Source organism: Nansenia antarctica (assembly GCF_963989245.1).
Source record: "Nansenia antarctica genome assembly, chromosome: 10".
Classification (NCBI taxonomy): Eukaryota; Metazoa; Chordata; class Actinopteri; order Argentiniformes; family Microstomatidae; genus Nansenia; species Nansenia antarctica.
In genome coordinates, this window is record NC_137680.1 from 33137019 (window position 1) to 33160285 (window position 23267).

General features: G+C 44.6%; 2 protein-coding genes across 4 annotated transcripts; both read right to left on the reverse strand.

Moving 5' to 3' along the window:
* Positions 1 to 2349: 2349 nt before the first annotated feature.
* Positions 2350 to 3838, reverse strand: snx10b (sorting nexin 10b; the record flags this gene model as incomplete). Its single annotated transcript, XM_080541217.1, has 5 exons — positions 2350 to 2578; positions 2848 to 2949; positions 3132 to 3232; positions 3326 to 3409; positions 3806 to 3838. The coding sequence occupies 5 exons, from the start codon at positions 3836 to 3838 to the stop codon at positions 2350 to 2352; spliced, it is 549 nt and encodes a 182-aa protein (XP_080397343.1).
* A 666-nt stretch (positions 3839 to 4504) lies between these two features.
* On the reverse strand, positions 4505 to 8299 carry cbx3b (chromobox homolog 3b). 3 transcript variants are annotated; one of them, XM_080540436.1, is made up of 5 exons: positions 8065 to 8299; positions 7603 to 7748; positions 7253 to 7418; positions 6146 to 6291; positions 4505 to 5815 (listed from the first exon to the last, which is right to left on the reverse strand). In XM_080540436.1, the coding sequence occupies exons 2-5, from the start codon at positions 7740 to 7742 to the stop codon at positions 5695 to 5697; spliced, it is 573 nt and encodes a 190-aa protein (XP_080396562.1). In that variant the 5' UTR covers positions 7743 to 7748; positions 8065 to 8299; the 3' UTR covers positions 4505 to 5694. The 3 variants fall into 3 exon arrangements, with proteins under 3 accessions (XP_080396562.1, XP_080396563.1, XP_080396561.1); XM_080540437.1 differs by having other exon boundaries at positions 6154 to 6294; XM_080540435.1 differs by having other exon boundaries at positions 6146 to 6294.
* Between the last annotated feature and the right edge of the window lie 14968 nt (positions 8300 to 23267).

Genomic DNA, 23267 nt, shown 5'->3' on the forward strand with positions numbered 1-23267 from the left:
TCTCTCAGACAGGGGGGGTCTCTCTCAGACAGGAGCAGGTCTCTCAGACAGGAGGGGGTCTCTCTCAGAGAGGAGGGGGTCTCTCTCAGACAGGAGCAGGTCTCTCAGACAGGAGGGGGTCTCTCAGACAGGAGCAGGTCTCTCAGACAGGAGCAGGTCTCTCAGACAGGAGGGGGTCTCTCAGACAGGAGCAGGTCTCTCTGACAGGAGGGGGTCTCTCAGACAGGAGGGGGTCTCTCAGACAGGAGGGGGTCTCTCTCAGACAGGAGCAGGTCTCTCAGACAGGGGGGGGTCCTGGGGGACCTCCTGCCAGCAGACTCTTCAGAGACCCTATTAGAGGAGCCTCCCAGGCAGCAGCAGCTAGATGACAGGGTTCTTTACAGGTTTGTGTTTTATGGTAAAACTAGGTTAGGCACAGACAACGGCGGTGGTCATGTTCGTCTGTTGGATCGGACTGTGGACTGGACATTTCATCAGGGGCTCACGGGCAGGGTTGCCAGATGGGACTAACAATTTCCAGCCTAACCACAGTCTAAAAACCGCTAAATCCACCAAAATCCAGCCCATCTGGCAACCCTGCTCACAGGCATCCACGGCTCACAGCCACGGCTCACCTACTGTTACGAGGTCATCAGATCTGCACAGAGGAGCTTTTCAGGAGTGGGGACCAAAACAATGAGGAGATGAGAAGTTTCAGGCAGCTTTATCCAGTCGCAGGGACTGGTATATGAGACACTTCTCCTATTTATTTATGAAAACCCCCTCATCACCAAGACTATAAAACTCTATTCCAGGTAGTGAAAAGAGACTTTGAATTTTATTGAGGTGTATTTAAAATGATCCCATTATTGTTTATAGATTTTATGTACACAGATTCGCTATATCAATGTGTATAATACAAATGTTTCAGGACAAAGGTTCCATAAATGCTGAATAGCATTAGGATAGTACAGGCAGGGATGTTAAATACAACAATACTGCCCTCTGCTGGTCAGAGGTTGGCACGCTACTTTATGAAACCCAACATGTGTGAGACGTTAAGAGCCTTTGGTTCCCAACACACAGGATGCTATTACAAACCCACAGGATGCTATCACAAAGACAGCCCAGGAAATGATATATTGGTAAACATGACTGACTTTATTTACATCATAGCATACATTCTTATAAACTTAGCGCAGACAACTATTTACATAATCTTTAGATTAGTTCATTTCATAAAAAAACATTATAGCCTCAACTTTGGAGAAAATAATTCAAAACACTTTTTCTAAAAATAAAAGTGAAAGTAAAATAGAAGTTAGAAGTTGAGGTGTTGCATAAGCCTTGTTTCAAGATTAGGCCCAATGAGATCCAATAGAAAGTACCCAGACGTGAGCGTGTAGCACCATGTCATGAGTGATGATGAAGTTCTGATGGATGTAAATATTGACTATTTGTCTTGTTATGTCTTGTTATGTGTGTACATTGTCCATTGTGATAGTCATGTGTAATGTGTGTATGTTTGATGTATTTGACACTGCTGTATTGAGTTTTTCCATCTGTACCGACGAACAAATTTCACGACCTTGGTCGTGTGGCCATTAAACGATTGGATTGGATTGGATTGGAGAGTCAGATGAGCTGAGAAGAGTGGTCTCCTGGTCTGGTGTGATGTTGTCAGGCAGGGGGGGGTTCTCTGGTGTGGCTCCATCTTCACTGGGGGGGTCATCTGGCTCTGAAAACACAGGGCTGAAAACCAGAGATGGATAAAAGGTTGGTTTTTCCATATGACACAATGCATTTATTTATTCTAATTCACAGCCTACATAATTACTGTTCTATTGCACTTTTTGCCATTGTCTTTCAAATTATTTTCGCTTATATATAGTTTGTCCTATGCACCAACCTCACCAAGCCAATTTCCGGTATGTGCGAATATACTTGGCAACAAAAATAATTCTGATTCTGAATTACAGTATGGAAAAGAGAACACCAATCTAACTGAATCATCTGTGTTTTGTGATGCATCCTTGCCCCTGCTATTTATGTTGACTTTTACGTGAATTCAATGCCCAGCGTAACATTTTTCTGGAAATTCTTAAACTCTCTGTAAATCATTATTAAGAATGAAAGTATGTGGCCTGGGGTGGTCCAGTGGTCTAGCACCGCGGTCTACAGTGCACACATATGCCCATGTCGGCATGGGTTTGAATCCGGCCCATGCCCTGCTGACATACCCTCTCTCCCTTCTTCTCCTTACTTTCCTGTCTGTCCTCACTGTATCTGTCCAATAAAATGAAAAATATGAGTGGGACTGCCCCACTAAAAAAATAAAAATAAGTAAAGTATTCCCGGAGAAGAGAGGCCTTACCAGTCAGAGTCTGAGTCCCAGGAGGCCGTCCTGGCCTTGCGGTCCTCTGGTAGGTTCTCCTCTGAGTGGAAGCGTCGGAGGGCACAGCCACACCGCTGCACGGCCTGGGCCACGGAGTAGAGGGTCCTCCCTGAGGCACAGGCCTCCATCTGGGCCACGCTCAGCTCCGACTGCAGGAAGAGGTGCAGGCAGCTGTCAGACAGCAGCAGAGAGCTCTGGAGGCTCCTGGGAGGAGGGGAGGAGAAGAAGCACATTCTAGACATTTCAGGACATATCATTTCAGGACATATCATTTCAGGACATATCATTTTAGGACATAGCATTTCAGGACATGAGAGAATAAAGCGAATGTTATTTTTTTCTACCGGCAAAACGACTACGTTTGTCCTGTTATTGCCGTCACTCCTACAGTACAATAATGATATATTTGTATGGATGTCTTCTTCTTCTACTAGAACAGAGCGACCGGCTGATTCCTCAGTTGGCTTACTCACAGTTCCAGGAACCTCTGGAGCCCCTTCATCCTCTCAGAGATCTGCTGGGCGTTGTTCAGGCTGAAGAAAGGGTTCCTGGAGGGGAGTTTAGGTAACTGCACCCTGTGCATGGAGAAAACACACATGCTCAGAACGAATAGGCCTTGTAGATATTCAGATATGAGAAATGATTCTGTTTGTAAGTCAGTGAGTCGTTCTCCTTTACATCCCATACATGTATATACTATATGAATATATATAGTGCTGTTATTAATATTCATGTATACAGTATATACTATACATACATGAGCATTGAGCTGTCCTGTAGTTTCTGCCTGAGCCATACGAACTCACTAAATCTTCTCCTCACACACGAGATCTTCTTGGTGAAGCTAAGGCTGTTGGTCTGTTGGAAAGACAAGAGCAATTACATTGGCATTCCATTATCCATGTATGATCCTGTGGAGAAACACACCCAGAATCCGTATACTGTACTTACATGGATACAAATTTCATAGTCTATGTGGGCATGCCAGAAGTCATTTTTTTGTATCCGTGGATCCCGCACCCAGACACTGATGACCTGCTGTGTCATGTGGAGGAGAGGAGTTAATGAGCCACACTGAACTGTGGGTGAGGAGACAACGTACAGTACAGTACCGTCTGACGTAAAACAGGGAATTTTTACAGGCTTAGATAGAGGAAGTAGTTAATGACTCACTCCTAAACTCAAGAGGAAAACTCCACCCAGCAGCGCTCTTTACGGCTCAGTGAAAGCAGAAGTGTCTCCTTCTTGTCTATTTGACATGAAACCTGTTTAAGATTTTAAGACCAGATTATGAACTCAGATTATGACCAGATTCAGTCCAAAATGCCTGAAGTGTCACAACACGCCGTCTATAGTCCCATGTTCAGAAGGCATCTCCAATTATAAAGGCCTGTTAACTTTAAAGATTGTAAAACAATGCTTCAATCCTACCTGTTTCACAAGGTTGTCAATGACTCCTTTCATCCTAGAAGTCTAGATCATGAATGATCAAAACAGCTCACGGGTATGACTTTTTATTGTAAATGTGAGTTTATTGAATTGTTGAAAACAAGTCCAAAGGTATCAGAATAAAGTCATGGGACTGAGGACATCTTTTACCATGCACCATATTGTTTATGATTACATAATCATGAGACTTTTGTTCTGTTGTGTTTTTGGTCAGCTGGACTAACCTGGATCTACCTAAAACCTCTCACGTGTTATTCTGTTTATTAGTACTGCCTGCACATGTAGCAGCAGGTTCTGGGTCTCCTCACCGGCTGTACTGTAAAGACTTGCACTGTCACTGTTGGTATGACATCTACATATTCTATGCTTGTGATTCACTTGACATATTTCTATCTTTTTATGATATCTACTAAGGACAATTGTAGATGGAATAAAATATAGGATAGTTCACCTAAATGACAAAATCAATCAAATGTGGTACCTTACCTCTTGTTCATATAATCCTTTCAGGGTAAGAAACCAAATATACGATTTTGGAATTTGGGTGAATTTAAGGTGGAATATATTTAATGTCAATCTTGCATTTTAGACCGATTTAAAAATGTGATGTATGAATCCACTGTGATATGAAGTCAATCTGAGCCAGAGTGAAGGGGCACATGGTACCTTTATTAACAGACACGTCACAGGTCCAAGGTCAACGGGAACACAGACTCAGTAGCAGGTGAGAACGTGAGGTCACACTGATGATCCCCAAACATCAGAGCCATGGAAGAGATGCACACTTGTTACAGTGTGGGTCACAAGGAGTTATAAAATCAGGCTTTTAACAGTGTAAAGGCCGGAATAGCTAAAGGAAATCTCTACCCTAGACAACAGGGCAGTCGTCTAAAGTGCTATAGAATACGAGTTAGGTACTCACAAATATTTGTATCATACAAAATATAAAGTTTTAGCTCTAATTCAGATAGGTTAGGCTTTGCTGATCCACATTTTTGCAAGGCATCAATCTGTGACAAAATGTTTTTGACAGAACAATTCAATAATTATCTTATCACTGACAAAGACAGGAGAGGGGACGAAGATTTGGTAATGAGCAGCTCATTGGAATTGGAGATATTATCATAATCATATGCATGGTTATACAAACCCCCCAAAAATGTAAGTTCATACAACACTTATTTGTTAGTAATTGTAACATGCCTATCAATCCTGGATCTCACACAAAGTCTACAACATCACTGACTTCCACCCATCTGAGTGCACGGAGGTATCTTATTGGATTGACAGTAGTTAGTCTATTCAGTCTAATAGCACATCATCTATTCCTATACAAGATACATCATCCTATATTACACAACCAGACAGACGAGCGAAGCACGTTGTGGCCCAAAAAAACACCCAAGATCAAAATATACCAGGTGGTCTTCTAGCCAGAAGGGTAGAGGGTACACATGGATCTGCAGATGTCTCTACAATGTAACAAGTCAAACAACAACAGAAACACCTGTCCACAGTGATCAAGTCTGCTGTAAGACCACAGACACAGACACAGAAACCATACGGGTGAGTGGAGAAAACACTCCACTGTGCCGCCCGCCTCCGCAAAGGTAGAGCGACCTCGTTGGACACCACAGGAAGCTCTGATGAAGCCCCAGCTCCGCAGGTTTCTACACCTTGCCAAACCCCATAAATCTACCTGCAGACATGATTTCACCCGACTGTGCCTTTAATGTCAGATCAAGGAGGGTAAACGAAGCCTAAGAGAGCTGCCTACAGCGGTTTGTCAGTTCACCTCCACGCTCCCATACACACACACACACACACACGCACGCAGACACACACACACGCACGCACACACCCCTCCCCCTTCACTGGTCCTCGTCTCCAGAGTGCCAGGTCAGCTTCTGTTCATAGAACGCCACCACCACCTGGGGACACCTGGCGCTGGCCTCGCGAGCTGACAGCAGGGCCACCTCGTCTGAGTTCTTCCTGTGAAAGTGACACGAAGAAGAAGAAGAAGAAGAAGAAGAAGAAGCAGAAGAAGAGAGCGTGAGAGACAGACCATGAGCCCGTGCCGCATTATCAACAATGTCAGTTGGGTGCTGGACAACCCAAAAAGCAGTAACCAAAAAGTTAAACTATAAACATGAACAAAAGCATGAACAGAAAGTGGTGTTAGTACTAGTCTGTGTGTGTGTGTGTGTGTGTGTGTGTGTGTGTGTGTGTGTGTGTGTGTGTGTGTGTGTGTATTAGTACTAGTCTGTTTCCATTTCCACAGGCAAAGCTAGAGAAAAGACAAGAGTGAACAAGTGACTTCACCATTTCACCAGAAACATGAGCTCTCCTTGTTTGTCTGTGGAGCCAATGATGCGTTCCGGCTCCAGGAGGTCGGTGAGGTCGGTAGGCCCCTCTGAAGGCTGCTCCTCTGGCTCCTGCATGTCGCTGTGTCTCTGCTCGCTGTAGGCCTGCTAACGGGAGACATACACAGAGAAGAGAAGACATTCGCCACACAATCAACTTGTCAATCGATTGTTGGAATGTGGTATTTTTTTGCTCTAGGTACAGGGTCAGCCATAGTCGGCACCCCTGGTGCAATTAGGGGGTTAAGTGCCTTGCTCAAGGGCAGACGCAGCTCCCTCCTGAGGCGGGGATCGAACTAGCGACCTTCCGACTAGCTAGCTGGCTTCTCTAACCTGACAGCACAGAGACAACGCAGCACGTCGCAGCAGGGAAGTTAAGGAAGTTTTTTTTTTTTTAAGTTATTTTTTCTGAGTGGGGCAGTCCCACTCATATTTTTCATTTTTATTGACAGTTACAGTGAAGATTTAGACAGGCAGGATGGGTGAGAGAGAGGAGGGATGACATGCAGGATATGTCCCCGGCCGGAATCAAACCGTGGACCCTGCGGTTACATGGTCAGCGCTTAACCCGCTACGCCACCTAAGCGCCCCGTTAAGAGTTATCTTATAATCACCATCAGGTCAATCAGACTGAAAGACATCGAAACATGAAAGAAAAACTAATTATTGTTGTGATCCATTACTCATTTTATGGAAGATAGTATATGGTCGGTAAATCAATGTACTCCAAATGACCCATGTGATATGAGAAAATAAAAAAAGGTTTGTGAAACGAATCTCTGAAACATTCTAAACTAGTTTGTGAAAGCTCCGTCACATGACATGGAAACATTTACGAGGTGACCATGACACGGGGAAGGTTGGAAAAATATCTGGAATAAGAATGTTTCCTTACATGGTCCTACGACCTACGTCAACCAGCCTGAATCACTCTGGCCATAAGAGCTGTGTGCCTTCTCCTGTATTTGTTTTCTTTTTTCTTCTATTACTGATCCTAACAATACACACACAACACATTGTTTGATCTAGATGTGTGCAGGTTTGTCATCACAGATCTGATACTCACAATCTCAGTCTCCTGCTCAGCTGACTCCTCTTTGGGGACTATATCTGGCTCCAGTGGCTGGACCATATCTTCCACATTGACTCCAGATAGGCGGAGGTTTTTGAGAAACTCTTCAATGAGTTCAGGACAGTCCAAGTTGTCCTCAGGTTCCCAAGTATTATCAGCACTAAAGAGACAAAGACAAAACAGTGTGGATGTGGATGTAGCCTGCTAGACATAGGCTATTGTTTTAGTTCACCCAAAATAAACTACTGGTACACTATAGTCTGGCTGTTGTACTGTTCAAAGCATAGAGAGAGCATGCTATCATAACACTGTTCTATCTCTGTGGCTCAAAGGCTTCTTCTTACTCAGTGAAGCCTTTCCACTTGAGGAAATATTCCACTCTTCCATCTGCGACCCTTCGAAGGATGATCTTCTCCACCACAAACTCCTGAACCACTGTTGACTCCTCTGTCTTCCTCTGTTTTACATTCTGTTTCTTTCTCATTCTAACCTGCAGGAGAAGGACACGTTTAGTGATGATTTCAATATGAAACATTTCAAAAGCTGCCTAACAGGGGACCGTTTTTAGGCGGTTCTTCTTTCCCACCTGTCATCATGAGTGAGCATGTGACGTGTGACATCTGATTGAGAATGACACAGTAACAAAGCATCTCCTCTCCTCTGCTAACATTGGCCAAAGGCGGCTATGCATCATATACAATCGCACACCACCAACTGACATCGAATAAGCGCCTATGTACAATATGTATCTAATGTTATGATCATTATGTTATGTTTATCAACATATTCCTCAAATAATTATTTACCTAATGATCTCAGGCTGCAACACTGGACAAAGACGCACGAGCTGGACGATCACACAGCCTACACAGAGATGTTACAGGCTTTAGATGGAATTATTGAAAACTGTTAAGGCTATAATAACTATGTAAGGACGAACGCTGCCAATGCAACGTTATCTTTGACTGAGATATGACAGCTGTAGCCTGCTCTGCTGCTCGTCGACACAGACACGTTATCGGCTGCGTTCGGATGCAACAGTCGGTATGTTTACATGAAACTTTCCCTGAATGAGTTAACAGAAAAATGGCGGATGTGGAGGAGGAGGAAGTGGTTTCCCAGGGAAAAGGTCAACCAGGAAAACCGGGAGGAGACAAAACCCCAAGTAGCCAATCACATCACAGACTTCATCTGTCCAAGTAGCCAATCACAGACTTCATCTGTTCATTTCTCATACTACCAGAAGGTAAAGCCTTAAATCAGAATCAAAGATTCATTAATTAAAATAGTTTATAGGGAGACAAACTAATGAAAACCTTTTTTTCATAGCCTATTCAATGGAGGCCTACTTGCCTATTTTGTTTCGGCGGTAGGTATTACACACAAACTCATCTATAGCCTATATATATATATATATATATATATATATATATATATATATATATACACTAGTAACACAAATCAGAATCAAAGAGCCGGCCTACTTTACTTATAAACAAGCACGATTATTTTCTTTTCGGAAAAGTTGACATTAACACGAAACAGTTATCAAGGAAACAGAAAAAAATATATCAAAAAGGTAAACAATGAATAGCATAATCATGTTGATAATAGTAACATAATTACTATTATTACTATTACTATTGTTTTTTGTTATGATAATTTTGTATGTATTATTATTACTAGTATAATTTTGTATGTATTATTATTACTAGTATTATTATCACCCTTATTATTGTTATTGTTATTATTATTTCCAATTATTGTGCCCATTATTATAACCATAATAATAATCTTTATTATCATAATAATGTTTTTATTATTAAATACAATTATTACATTACACTTGTTTTTATTGTTATTGTTATTATTATTATCATACTTATTATTATTGATGATGTGTTTTTACGGAGAGGAACTTTACTCCAAGACCTCCAAAGTTGTACTAAGCAGTTCACAGCGCAAAACCTCAAGAGGCTTTGATTGACAGTTACTCTTAAACCAATCACAACAGGAATAGGTACTGATTGGTCAAATTACCGTAGGTGGTATTACGACACATTTCCTGCTCGCCTTCGGATACTCACAATGTATTAAGCGTTGTATAACACGCCACTAGATGGCGCTGTCGGATGTGTATTCAACCACCTAAGAGGAGTTGAATTTGATCACATTAATCACATGTACTGAGACTGTGTTCAGTTCTTCTGATGCTGAACATTTTGATAAAGTCTCCCTCTTCTCTGGATATGAGAAACTCCACCAAGGGAATATACAGGCCTGCGGCAGGAGCAAAGAATGGCCTTGGGCTATTTCTCAGGTAATAGAGCACTGCAGTATCATGTCCCAGTGTTCCTTTGTCCATATACACTGTACACCTGAGATTCCCTGGGGATGGGATTAAGAGTGGTGTGTATAAAAGGCTAGCAGGCAGTTGATAGATGAATGTGGATGGTATGCTCTCCTATTGGTGAGCTCATTGATCATGACCTCAGGATATGCTGCTAATCAATTGTGGGTCACTGAGTCCTACTGCAGAGACCGTCTCCAGAACTACTTTGTCCATTTGAAAAAGGCGCCCTGTCTTGATGTGAAACAGCAAGAATTGGTGGCTTACTATTAGTAAATCACTGACTTGCTATTACAATAGAAGGATGTGCTTTGTGATGAATGACACACCCAGCTACTGTTTGTTTCCAGTAGTTGAAACTGCAAATATGTGATGTTTGCTACTCAAACTTCTGTATATTCTATCAACTTTTTCTTGGTGTTTTGAACTGTGCTGAACAGTGAATAATACTGTACATGTGTTTTTTTGTTTTTTTTTGTTTAAATAGATTACTGATCTGGGGCCTCATTTATAATTAAGTACTGAATTAAGCCAGCGGCTGAATTAAGCCAAGTGCTATAATATAGGGTAGGCTTTCGTCTGGAAGCGGGAGAGGGCAGAGAAGGGTGGCTTCTCGGTAAGTTGCATTTGTAACGTTTGATCATGACAACTAACCAGGCACATGCTTATACTCAGTACTCAAGTTGTAAAAGAAAATCAGGGGAGGTGGTGGATTTTATCATATCAGGGGCCTCATTTATAGAAAGTACTCAGATAAAATGTTTATCTTACCCGTGTCGTACATAGAAACCCACGTCAACGTAGTGATTTATACAATTTCAACGTGAGTCAATTTGACCGTGGAAACGATCGTAGCTCTACGTCGAGTATTGACCTTGCGTACGCACATTACCTACTGGTTATGCGGAGTGTTACGCTTGCCTGGCTCAGGACAAGGTGACAAAAAGGGAGACGACACATGGATAACAATAATAGGAGATTTATTAAAGTATATAATATTGAATTGAAATAATGATAACGTAAATAGTAACAACAACCCAAAAATGGCTGCTGGTCGACAAGGAAGAGACCGAGTCCATCAATTTGACCCCCTCTTAAAGTTCCTGGGACAATCAGGATGATCACCTTCACCTGTGCCCATCAGGAACCAAGAGAGAGGGTCAACAAGACAACAGATAATTGGCGCCCACTGGTGGTACCAGTGTGGATCGTCACATCCCCCCCCTTAAAACAGAGGCCTACTAAAAAGGTCTCTGCTAATTTGTTTCCCAGATTACAAATAATACAAATAATAACAATAGTTTATGGCAACAAAAAACGGTGATCTCTGCCACACAGCCTAAACGTCAAATCCCAACCTCCCCTACAACCTGCCCACCCTCCAGCAATTCCTGGTACCTGGAAAAGCTCTATTTAAGGAGGGAGGAGCAAGAGAAAGAGAGATTAGAGACAAGAGTTTTAGACCGGCAGCATTGATTCACCTGGAAAGGCGCTGGCTCGGACTCTGCAAAGAATGCAAAAAGGTCAGGGGGTTATGATCTTAACAAACGACCACTGGATGGGACCCCCCTCCCACATAACATCAAAGTGCTGCAGAGCCCAAACCAGTGCCAAACAGAACCCAAACAGTAACCAAACAGTAACCAAACCATAACCAAACCATAACCAAACCATAACCAAACTCCAGGCCCACTCACATCCTCCTCCCACCCTGCTGCCACCACAGGAGTGGATGGAGATGGAGACCCCTCGTTCACTGTGGTCAACACAACCGGCTTCACCTCCAAGACCGTATCTACTCCGGACCTAGGTGAACGAGAATAATAACATTTTGATAAGCTCAGGTGACAAAGTTGTGTAGACTTTCTACGGTTAGGAGTATCGATCAAATAATTCCGTTCGGACACCTGTCGTACAACAGAGTAGGGACCAGTAAATTTTGCTTGGAAAACTGGGTCACTCACAGAACAATCATTATGAGGAAGCCATTGACGAACCAACACATCCTCCAAGAGAAAACAACCACTTTCAGAGCTCTCCAGCTCATCCTTAGGCTGAATCCCACTGAGCAGCAGCTTCAGCTCAGGATCCTCCTGTTGGGCTAAAATCAACTCACTCCGAGACAAAGGCGGCGGCAGGTCAGGAAACTGAAAAACAGAATTGTCAGGAGTGAACTTATCAGACTCTTTACCATCATCAATTTTAGGGTCCATGCAACTCATAGCACGAGTCATGGCGCAGGCAGTAAAAACCTCAGGAAACTCCTTCACACTTAGGTCGGGTCCTGTTGGTCGTGTAAACCCAGAACTAACTACCAGAGGTGGGGGCACATCACTCCACACTCTTCCTCCAGCCAGGTTATTTCCTAAAATGACTGCCACACCCACCACAGGCAGAGAGGGTCGAACACCAATGGTCACTACCCCCTGGACCAGATCAGAGCAAAGCTCAATTTCATGCAAGGGGACAGACAAAGTCTGCATCCCCATCCCTCTAATCAAAACGCTGGTCCCCACACTTGACTCCTGAGAGAATGTTAAAACCGATTCCAATATAAACGATTCTGAAGCCCCTGTATCACGAAGTATCTGGACAGGCACTTTCTGTGGGCTTCCCACCAGAGAAACGAAACCTGTAGTAATAAACGGGCCAAAATCAGGATCCTCCTCGCTAATCTGTATGGAAGCAGAGCCCTGTAGTGCCCCCGCCAACTCAGTAGCCGCAGGTGGGCTGGATACTGAGGATGCCATCACCCCTGGTTTAAAGGGAGACCTCTCGGCAACCCCAGACACTCTTACTGCTGCCCCACAAGCATGCACTGCAAGTGCCAACGGTCTAACAGAGCCCCCCTTCCCACTGTAGGTTTTCTTTCCTTTTAGGACAGGACACTCCTGTTTCCAGTGACCCTTCTCAAGGCAATAATTGCATGTCGAGTTAGGATCTACTCTACTCTGACTGCCATGCTCCGACCTTGAAAAGGGGACAGAATAACCAGGACCTTCGTTAGGGAATTGTGTACGATTTACCAATAGGTCAGTCACGTTCGGATTATGTCTACGGCTCCCCTCGCTACGAAAACGATGTTCACCAAACTGACTTTTATTAGTCAGTACAAATTCATCTGCCAACACCGCGGCTTGACCTGCTGTTTTCACCTTGTGTTCGTTAACGTAAGTGGCAATGCGATCAGGGACAATGGTTTTAAACTGTTCCAAAATAATCAAATTTGACAGATCCTCCAGAGTATTCACCTCTACCGCCACGCACCAACGATTGAAATGGCTGGTTAGTTCTCTTACAACCTCAACATGAGTTTGTTTGTCATGTTTCTTCCATTGTCTAAACCGCTGTCTGTAAGCTTCAGGAACAAGTTCATAAGCCCTAAGGATAGCGGCCTTAACTGTATCATAATCTTTCCTCTCTCTACCATTAAGAGCAATATAAGCTTCCTGAGCTCGGCCAATAAGCACACTCTGTAGTAATGCGGTGCGGTCTGAAGTAGACCAGTCCCTATCGTCGGCAACACTCTCAAACAGTGAAAAGAATACATCAGGATCTTTTTCATTAAACTTTGGCAACAGTCTAACCATGACAGACATATTATCCCTCTTTGAATTACTCGAATCGCCACCTCCACCGTCAGATAACTTTCCCTCAGCAATCAACCTAAGGCGCTCCCGTTCAAGAGCTAATTTATCCAACTCCAATTCCCTGTCCCTCGCACGCTCTTGTGCCTGAAACTCACGCTCTCGCGTCTGCTCTCGCGTCTGAAATTCACGCTCTTGCATCTGAAATTCACGCTCTCGCGTCTGTGATTCCATCTGTAATGCTAACAATTCCTTCTGTTGATCAAATGTTAACTCAGTGGACCCAGATGCAACCCCAACGGATATTTTAGGGACAGACAATTTACCCTTTAGTATGCCCCTATTAATTAACGTAGTCTGTAAAGCCTCCACTACGTCCTGTTTCTTTGCTCGGCCTTTCACCACCTCAAGCTTAACCTCATAATGTTCCACAACCTTCCACAGTTGTTCCTTCGTTAACTGTAACAATCCATCGACCGACGGAGCTGCCACAAACTCCTCAAAAACATCCATAACTCAATATAATCAAATAACCAATATTAACCAACCCTAACAAACGGGAATCTCCCCTCCTATTACAAACTCCTCCTATAAACTACTCCCATATCAGCCATAATCTTCAGCCCATTTAAAGCGAGTAACTGTGCACACATACAAAACAGAAAAGTAACTAACATACTTCGTAAGAGCTGCCCCGCATCTAACTCAGTAATGACTGACTAACCACTCAGCTAGTCTTCAGTGCGTTCACATGCAACTCTTCCACCAAGCAAATGCCTGGTGGCGCCCCCGCGTTCAACACACCAAAAATAACAAACGAAAACAATAAACAAGCGTTAAGCGCTTCTACTCCTAGCACGGGGGTTCACGTATAGCTCTGATGGTATCTAAACCACCCGCCCTACCTATCCTTCTCTGCTTTGCATAGAACACAGCACTCACCAAACTCCAGCCGAAGATCACAGCCAATACCAAGAGTTACGTCCTTGTCAGCACAGTCGGACGGCCAGCTCCCCCTCGTCACCAGCACCCAAACCAACGTACCAAATATACTAAACAATACATTACATCCAATCCAACCAAAACCCAATAACTATAAACAATAACCATGCGGGTCTCCCAATATAGAGTTGGACAAATCCAACAATCCAATCCCGAATATCAACTATGAAAAGGGAGAGAATATTGCTCTCACCAAATTCACTCCCGGACGAGCACCCAATTTGTTACGCTTGCCTGGCTCAGGACAAGGTGACAAAAAGGGAGACGACACATGGATAACAATAATAGGAGATTTATTAAAGTATATAATATTGAATTGAAATAATGATAACGTAAATAGTAACAACAACCCAAAAATGGCTGCTGGTCGACAAGGAAGAGACCGAGTCCATCAATTTGACCCCCTCTTAAAGTTCCTGGGACAATCAGGATGATCACCTTCACCTGTGCCCATCAGGAACCAAGAGAGAGGGTCAACAAGACAACAGATAATTGGCGCCCACTGGTGGTACCAGTGTGGATCGTCACAGGAGGTATTACAGGCATGTGAGCCGCACTGCCTACTGTAATTCATGCAAGTGGCTCGTAATAAAATTAACGATGTTGTTATCTGCCGAGAAAATTAGTTTAATTCAAGATTTAAAAGGAACTGATGTTTATGATTGTATTTCAGTCTTTCTTTATATCCCTCCGGAGCTGTCTATCTCCCCTTCAACATGCCTAGTGCGTTCCACAACGGACCTTGCCCGGCCACGCGCTCAATTATACTGGAGTTTCTCTGGTGTCTGGGAGTTCGCAAAGGGAGTTCGCAAAGGGAGTTCGCAGCCATATAAGAATAAGACCACCTGATAAGAATAAGACCATTATATTATTACAGTATAAGCAGCACTCGAGTTGAGGGGTGATGGTATCCCCCCAGAAATAAAAACAGTCAAAATCGCCCCCCTCTTTCCATACTTTATGTAATTTGATCAATGAACGTGGTATTACTGCTATTTCAAGGTGCGAGGGGGCACGCACACATGCAATGACATTTTTACCAAGTTACTGACACTGAAGTCACTGACGCTGAGGGGATGCGAAAATTGTCCTCATATGCCCAGCAAGCACAAAGACGTTATAAAGACGTCATGTTGACGTCCAGGACTAGGCCAGATCACATGTCGTTTAGGGGATTTTTTTTACGTCTTTTCAGGACGTCAGTTCAACGACTTTTTGGTGACCTAAAAGAGCCGGTTGTATTCTGGTCACCAAAAAGTCGTTGAAATGACGTCCTGGAAAGACATCAAAAAAATCCCCTAAACGACATGTGATCTGGGGCCTCATTCATAGAACGTGCTTAGATCAAAATGTGATCTTACCCGTGTCGTACGTAGAAAACCACGTCAACGTAGTGATTTATACAATTTCAACGTGAGTCAATTTGATCGTGGAAACGATCGTAGCTCGACGTCGAGTATTCAACTTGCTTACGCACATTACCTACTGGTTATGCGGAGTTATTACAGGCATGTGAGCCGCACTGGAAAAACGTTGCCTACTGTAATTCATGCGAAGTTTAAGTGGCTCGTAATAAAATTAACGATGTTGTTACCAGCCGAGAAAATGGGTTAAATTCAAGATTTAAAGGGAACTAATGTTTATGATTGTATTTCAGTCTTTCTTTATATCCCTCCGGAGCTGTCTATCTCTCTTCAACATGCCTATGCCTTGCCCGGCCACGCGCTAAATGATACTGGATTTCGAGTTGAGTCGGGATGAGGGGGAATGGCACCCCCCCCTGAAATAAAAACAGTCCAAATCATCCCCCTTCTAAAACTGCCATCCCCCCTTTCCATCCCTTATGTCATTTTATCAATGAACGTGGTATTACTGCCCTCTCCCGCTTCCAGACGCACGCCTACCCTATAATATAGTATTAACGCCCTGTGATAGCGGCTCAAATAGCGGCTGAATGAAGCCAAGTGCTATAATATAATATAATACAGACAGTATATAATATTGTCAGTATTGTCTGTCTGTATTATATTATATTATAGCACTTGGCTTCATTCAGCCGCTATAATTGAGCCTCTATCACAGGGCGTTAATACAAACCTCATTCACCTGCGTTCAATTCCAAGTATGTTTGGTATTTATAGAAGGAAGCACGTACGCAACTTTAAACCATCTCAGCCCGTTTTATAAATAATGCTTACGTCCGTTTAGAAAAATTTGCTTACGTGAAAGTCAAAGATGACGTTCAAGTACTTTTTTATGAATGAGGCCCCTGGCCTAGTTCTGGACGTCTCAGAAAGGCGTCAACACGACGTCTTTATAACGTCTTTTTGGTCACCTAAAACAGCCGGTTTACGCCTACCCTATATTATAGCACTTGTCTTAATTCAGCCGCTATAATTGAGCCGCTATCACAGGGCGTTAATACAAACCTCATTCACCTGCGTTCATTTTACCTGGGGCCTCATTTATAAAAAAGTACTTGAACGTCATCTTTGACTTTCACGTAAGCACATTTTTCTAAACGGACGTAAGCATTATTTATAAAATGGGCTGAGATGGTTTAAAGTTGCGTACGTGCTTCCTTCTATAAATACCAACGCAGGTTTATCAAGCATTATTTATCCAAGGACCCCAATTGAAATAAGCCAGTGGCTTTCTTGGGTTTTTATCCTTTTAGTTGACCTTGTATGTAATATGTACTTTCATGTACCTACTTCTGCAAATCTTCTAATAAAGTTTTCAATCAATCAATCAATCAATCAGGTAAAATGAACGCAGGTGAATGAGGTTTGTATTAACGCCCTGTGATAGAGGCTCAATTATAGCGGCTGAATTAAGACAAGTGCTATAATATAGGGTAGGCGTTCGTCTGGAAGCGGGAGAGGGCAGAGAAGGGTGGCTTCTCTGTAAGTTGCATTTGTAACGTTTGATCATGACAACTAACCAGGCAAATGCTTATACTCAACTTTACTTTACAACTATACTTTACAAGTTGTAAAAGAAAATCAGGGGAGGTGGTGGATTTTATCATATGAGGACAATTTTAGCATCCCCTCAGCGTCAGTGACTTCAGTGTCAGTAACTTGGTAAAAATGTCATTGCATGTGTGCGTGCCCCCTCGCACCTTGAAATAGCAGTAATACCACGTTCATTGATAAAAAAAAACAAGACAAAGTATGGAAAGAGGGGGACGATTTTGACAGTTTTTATTTCTGGGGGGATTGCATCCCCCCTCAACTTGAGTGCTGCTTATACTGTAATAATATAATGGTCTTATTCTTATCAGGTGGTCTTATTCTTATATGGCTGCGAACTCCCTTTGCGAACTCCCAGACACCGGAGAAAATCCAGTATAATTTAGCGCGTGGCCGGGCAAGGTCCGTTGTGGAAGGCACTAGGCATGTTGAAGGGGAGATAGACAGCTCCGGAGGGATATAAAGGAAGACTGAAATTCATTCATTCAAACCTTTATTTAAACTCGTAAGTTACTGAGGTTGCCCTCATTTACAGCAGCAACGAGTGAAGCCAACAATCATAAACATCAGTTCCTTTTAAATCTTGAATTAAACTCATTTTCTCGGCTGATAACAACATCGTTAATTTTATTACGAGCCACTTGCATGAATTACAGTAGGCAGTGCGGCTCACATGCCTGTAATAACTCCGCATAACCAGTAGGTAATGTGCGTACGCAAGGTCAATACTCGACGTAGAGCTACGATCGTTTCCACGGTCAAATTGACTCACGTTGAAATTGTATAAATCACTACGTTGACGTGGTTTTCTACGTACGACACGGGTAAGATCAAAATTTGATCCGAGTACTTGTTTAAAGGCCAGACAATGCGATCATCAGGGTGTATTTAAGTGACACTGGAACCAGAGTAGTTGCATAATATTCAGATAGAAATTGTGTATTGAATAGACCATGCCTCTATATCATGTAGAAAAAAGAATGTTGTCTGTTATACATGACATTTCTATCTAGAACATTCTGAATGTTTCACCCTTCTGAACACACCCTAAAACATCAGAGGGAAGCCTAGCGTGTGGTGGCTGTCCTGTGACCTTTTGACCCCCTCTGACCCTTGGAGCTGGCCAGTAGGACCTTTGGTAACCATTGCCATGGTGACTGGTCTGTTAATGGGGGGGTGAGTTGTCACCGTAGGCGCTGTAATGGCAGTGAGGAATGGTGCAGAGAGATCCTGTCTGGGCCTGCCCCTCTAGTATGACCCATGTGGCTCTGGCTCCTAACACCAAGTAGACAGGCCTGATCAGGGAGGGAACAGTCATTGTTTATGATAGTACTATGGATTGAAGGCAACTGATGTTGACATTTGTGCAAAACTCATGACATGGATGCAGCAATGATTTAAATGTGAATTCTTTTGATAATTGTTCCTTGTGGTTGTCATGTTATCCTGTACCTGAGCTGATCTCCCCCAGCCTGACCTTATAAGGGCAGACAGATGTTAATGAAATGAACGACTCAAGTGTTCCGAAATGAAATCATAGACGATTCCCCCCCTAAATCTGCTCAACCTCTTCTGGAAAAAAAGGACATTCCTCTAGCTGTGAATGTACTTCACTTCCATACAGAGAGCCTTAAGAGCCAGAGCCCCTAAAAGAGTCCTGTCAGCCTAGAAATGAGTCCAGATGGCTGGACTACCCGCTGGGCAGGGCTCTCTGCTGCAGGCTGGGTGAAGAGTGGTGGTCTGTGTGGCTCGGGCCGGGCCTGACTGGGCCCTTTTCACACCCAGGCACCCTGGCGTCACCCCCCCCCCCCCCCACTCCAACCCGGCTGGTCTCAGGTTACGGCCAGGCGTGGGGAGCCTGTGGCAGGCCTGTTATTCTTCCAGAGCGTAAAGTCAGCTAGACGGATTCTAGGTTGTTCGGAGAGTGTTTCATTCGTTCACAATTCATGCAACGGTCTCGTAATGTGGATGTGATTTATATCATTATCGGTTTACAACGTTTTTGGACACAGTGTGTACACACAATAATGTCATTAACCAGTCCGGAACATAATGATAATAAGTACATCATTTTGTACTATAGATCTATCCACGTAAGCTATTATATAGTTTGTAGAGAAATTGCAGACATTTAGAATTTCTCATATAAGTCGTTTCTTTCTAAGAAATGTCTCGAAAGATTTGATAGGATGATACAACACGGCAGAAAGACCTTGAAAGACGTGTCCCCTCCCTCATCTGCTTGTCTTAACTATAAACAGACACAGCAACCCCTAGCCCCCCGGTATCAGTATTTGTATCTTTAGTGTGTCAGATGACATTAAATCAGTCATCATTCTTGGCGCTATCTTGCCTATGGAATATTTAACCAGACACCTGATGACAGCTGTCTGTTATTGAACTGGATACAGTGGCTCACCCACAAACACACACACACACACACACACACACACACACACACGCTATGAACAGCCGTATCAACTCTGAGATGCTTTGCCGTCAACAGCGTTTATGAATCATGACCACTCAGCACTTTTATCAACTTCACAAGCCCCTCTTCGTATCATATTCACCTTCACATACTGAATCAATCTAGGACTTTTACCATAGGGGGGCTCTGTTATAGATATACTACATATAGGTCTTCTTTATTTTCGACCACTACAGCTCAAATGAAGAAGGACATTTCACAGAGAACAGAACAGAGAGAACGAGGGAGGATATCAGACCACCTGGGTTTGTTTCCAGAAATCGTTCTCCTGTTTCAGAACACTTAGAGTAGAATACCCCCCAGCAACACTCTCCCGGGTTATTCTATACTTCTGCATGGGAGACTGGGGGGGGCAGCTCTCCTTTGTGTCTGTGGAATTCCATATGATATGGCCCTCTGTGGTGGGAATGCATCTGCTCAGGATTCATTTCACTGATGTCACAGGACTTAAGATTATTAAAGACGTTTATTTCCAAAAAGAAAAATGTGTTCCTCTTTGTCCTTTCTTGCATTATTGCAAAGCTCTGTTGTTCAATTGAACCCCCCCCCCTTTTCTGTTTATTATTATGCCAATATACTGATAAACAACACCCGTGTTTACCACAACTTAATGTATCTGTGGGAAGTCGTTGGAGAATGAACCTTTCACTCCTCAAGTCCAGATAGGCCATGGTGATGACTGAGGCCTTGTCCACACCAATACGTTTTTTTGATAAACGTTTTTCGTATATAAAAATATTACCGTCCACACAAGCATGTTTATAAACAATGTCTGTATCCACATGCATACTCCTGAACGCAATATAAACGCTGTCATTGAGCATTCCACACCAGTAGTCGGCGATATCATTTTAACCCCATAGCCCCGCTGGCCAATCAGACGCCAGGAAAACAAAGCTACTACCGGTTCTTCCGCGTGCATTTAGCTGTAAACAGGTTAAAAGTCCAGTTAACAGTGAAAGAACTAGAAGCACTTTGTACACGTCCACTTTCCTCGCTTGTGTAGCCTCGACCACCGTTGCCTGTTGTAAACAAAGTAGTTACTGGCGCCAGGATATGGCATGGGAGGGAACAGCAAACAGCTGCAGTGCGCATGATCATAGAAAGTGGAGGTGGTGGTGTGGTGATGGTGGAGGTGGTGGTGTGGTGGTGGTGATGGTGGTGTGGTGGTGGTGGTGGTGTGGTGGTGGTGGTGGTGGTGGTGGTGGTGGTGGTGGTGAAGGGGGTGGTGGTGGTGGTGGTGGAGGTGGTGGTGTGGTGGTGGTGGTGGTGGTGGTGGTGTGGTGGTGGTGTTGGTGGAGGTGGTGGTGTGGTGGTGGTGGTGTGGTGGTGGTGGTGGTGGTGGTGGTGGTGGTGGTACCAACGATGCTAACGATGCCAACGATGCTAACACCCCTTCCAAACTCTCTCCTCGACACTCGGTCTCTGGCTTGTCATCTTTTTCCCCCCTCTCCCCTGATGAGATTCTCACACTTATCACATCAAAGCGGGCAACCACATGCCCTCTTGATCCCATCCCCTCCCCTCTTCTCCAATCCATTTCCACCGACATCCTTCCTTACCGTACCATCCTAATCAACTCCTCCCTATCCACAGGACCTGTCCCAGCGGCCTTCAAAATAGCCAGAGTCAAGCCCCTCCTCAAGAAACCTACCCTTGACCCTTCATCTGTCCACAATTACAGACCTGTATCCCTTCTCTCCTTCCCTTCCAAAACCCTTGAACGCACGGCATCTAAACAACTGACTGACTATCTCCGGAAGATGGAACACTTAGACCCCCACCAATCCGGCTTCAAGGCTGGGCACTCCACTGAGACTGCGCTCCTTGCTGTCACGGAAGCCCTCCACTCTGCCCAAGCTTCCTCCCTCTCCTCTGTTCTCATTCTCCTTGACCTGTCTGCTGCCTTCGACACAGTCAATCACCAGATCCTTCTCTCCATCCTCTCAGACCTGGGCATCTCTGGCACCGCACACTCCTGGTTTTCTTCCTACCTGGCGGGCCGCTCCTACCAGGTGACCTGGAGAGAATCGCTGTCTTCTCCACGAACCCTCTCCACTGGGGTACCTCGACCACCGTTGCCTGTTGTAAACAAAGTAGTTACTGGCGCCAGGATATGACATTGGAGGGAACAGCAAACAGCTGCAGTGCGCATGATCATAGAAAGTGGAGGTGGTGGTGGTGGTGGTGGTGTGGTGATGGTGGAGGTGGTGGTGTGGTGGTGGTGATGGTGGTGTGGTGGTGGTGGTGGTGTGGTGGTGGTGGTGGTGGTGTGGTGGTGGTGGTGGTGAAGGGGGTGGTGGTGGTGGTGGTGGAGGTGGTGGTGTGGTGGTGGTGGTGGTGGTGGTGGTGGTGTGGTGGTGGTGTTGGTGGAGGTGGTGGTGTGGTGGTGGTGGTGGTGTGGTGGTGGTGGTGGTGGTACCAACGATGCTAACGATGCCAACGATGCTAACACCCCTTCCAAACTCTCTCCTCGACACTCGGTCTCTGGCTTGTCATCTTTTTCCCCCCTCTCCCCTGATGAGATTCTCACACTTATCACATCAAAGCGGGCAACCACATGCCCTCTTGATCCCATCCCCTCCCCTCTTCTCCAATCCATTTCCACCGACATCCTTCCTTACCTTACCATCCTAATCAACTCCTCCCTATCCACAGGACCTGTCCCAGCGGCCTTCAAAATAGCCAGAGTCAAGCCCCTCCTCAAGAAACCTACCCTTGACCCTTCATCTGTCCACAATTACAGACCTGTATCCCTTCTCTCCTTCCCTTCCAAAACCCTTGAACGCACGGCATCTAAACAACTGACTGACTATCTCCGGAAGATGGAACACTTAGACCCCCACCAATCCGGCTTCAAGGCTGGGCACTCCACTGAGACTGCGCTCCTTGCTGTCACAGAAGCCCTCCACTCTGCCCAAGCTTCCTCCCTCTCCTCTGTTCTCATTCTCCTTGACCTGTCTGCTGCCTTCGACACAGTCAATCACCAGATCCTTCTCTCCATCCTCTCAGAACTGGGCATCTCTGGCACCGCACACTCCTGGTTTTCTTCCTACCTGGCGGGCCGCTCCTACCAGGTGACCTGGAGAGAATCGCTGTCTTCTCCACGAACCCTCTCCACTGGGGTACCCCAGGGTTCTGTCCTAGGGCCCCTACTTTTCTCTCTTTACACCAAGTCTCTTGGCTCGGTAATCTCTTCACACGGGCTCTCCTGACAAATGTCTCGCTGACATTTCAACTTGGATGGCTGACCACCATCTCAAGCTCAATCTTAACAAGACCGAGCTCCTCTTCATCCCCGGGAAAGCCTGCCCTCTCCAAGACTTCTCTATCACAGTGGAGAACTCTACTGTAACCCCCTCCCTGACAGCCAAGAATCTTGGAGTGATCCTGGATAACCGACTATCCTGTGCGGAGAACATTGCAGCAACGGCTCGCTCCTGCAGATTCTTCCTCTACAACATCAGAAGGATACGGTCATTCCTTACCAGAGAGGCAGCACAACTCTTGACCCAGGCACTAGTCATCTCCCGCCTGGATTACTGCAACCTACTCCTGGCTGGTCTCCCCGCCTCCCCGCCTACGCTCATCCAGAACGCTGCTG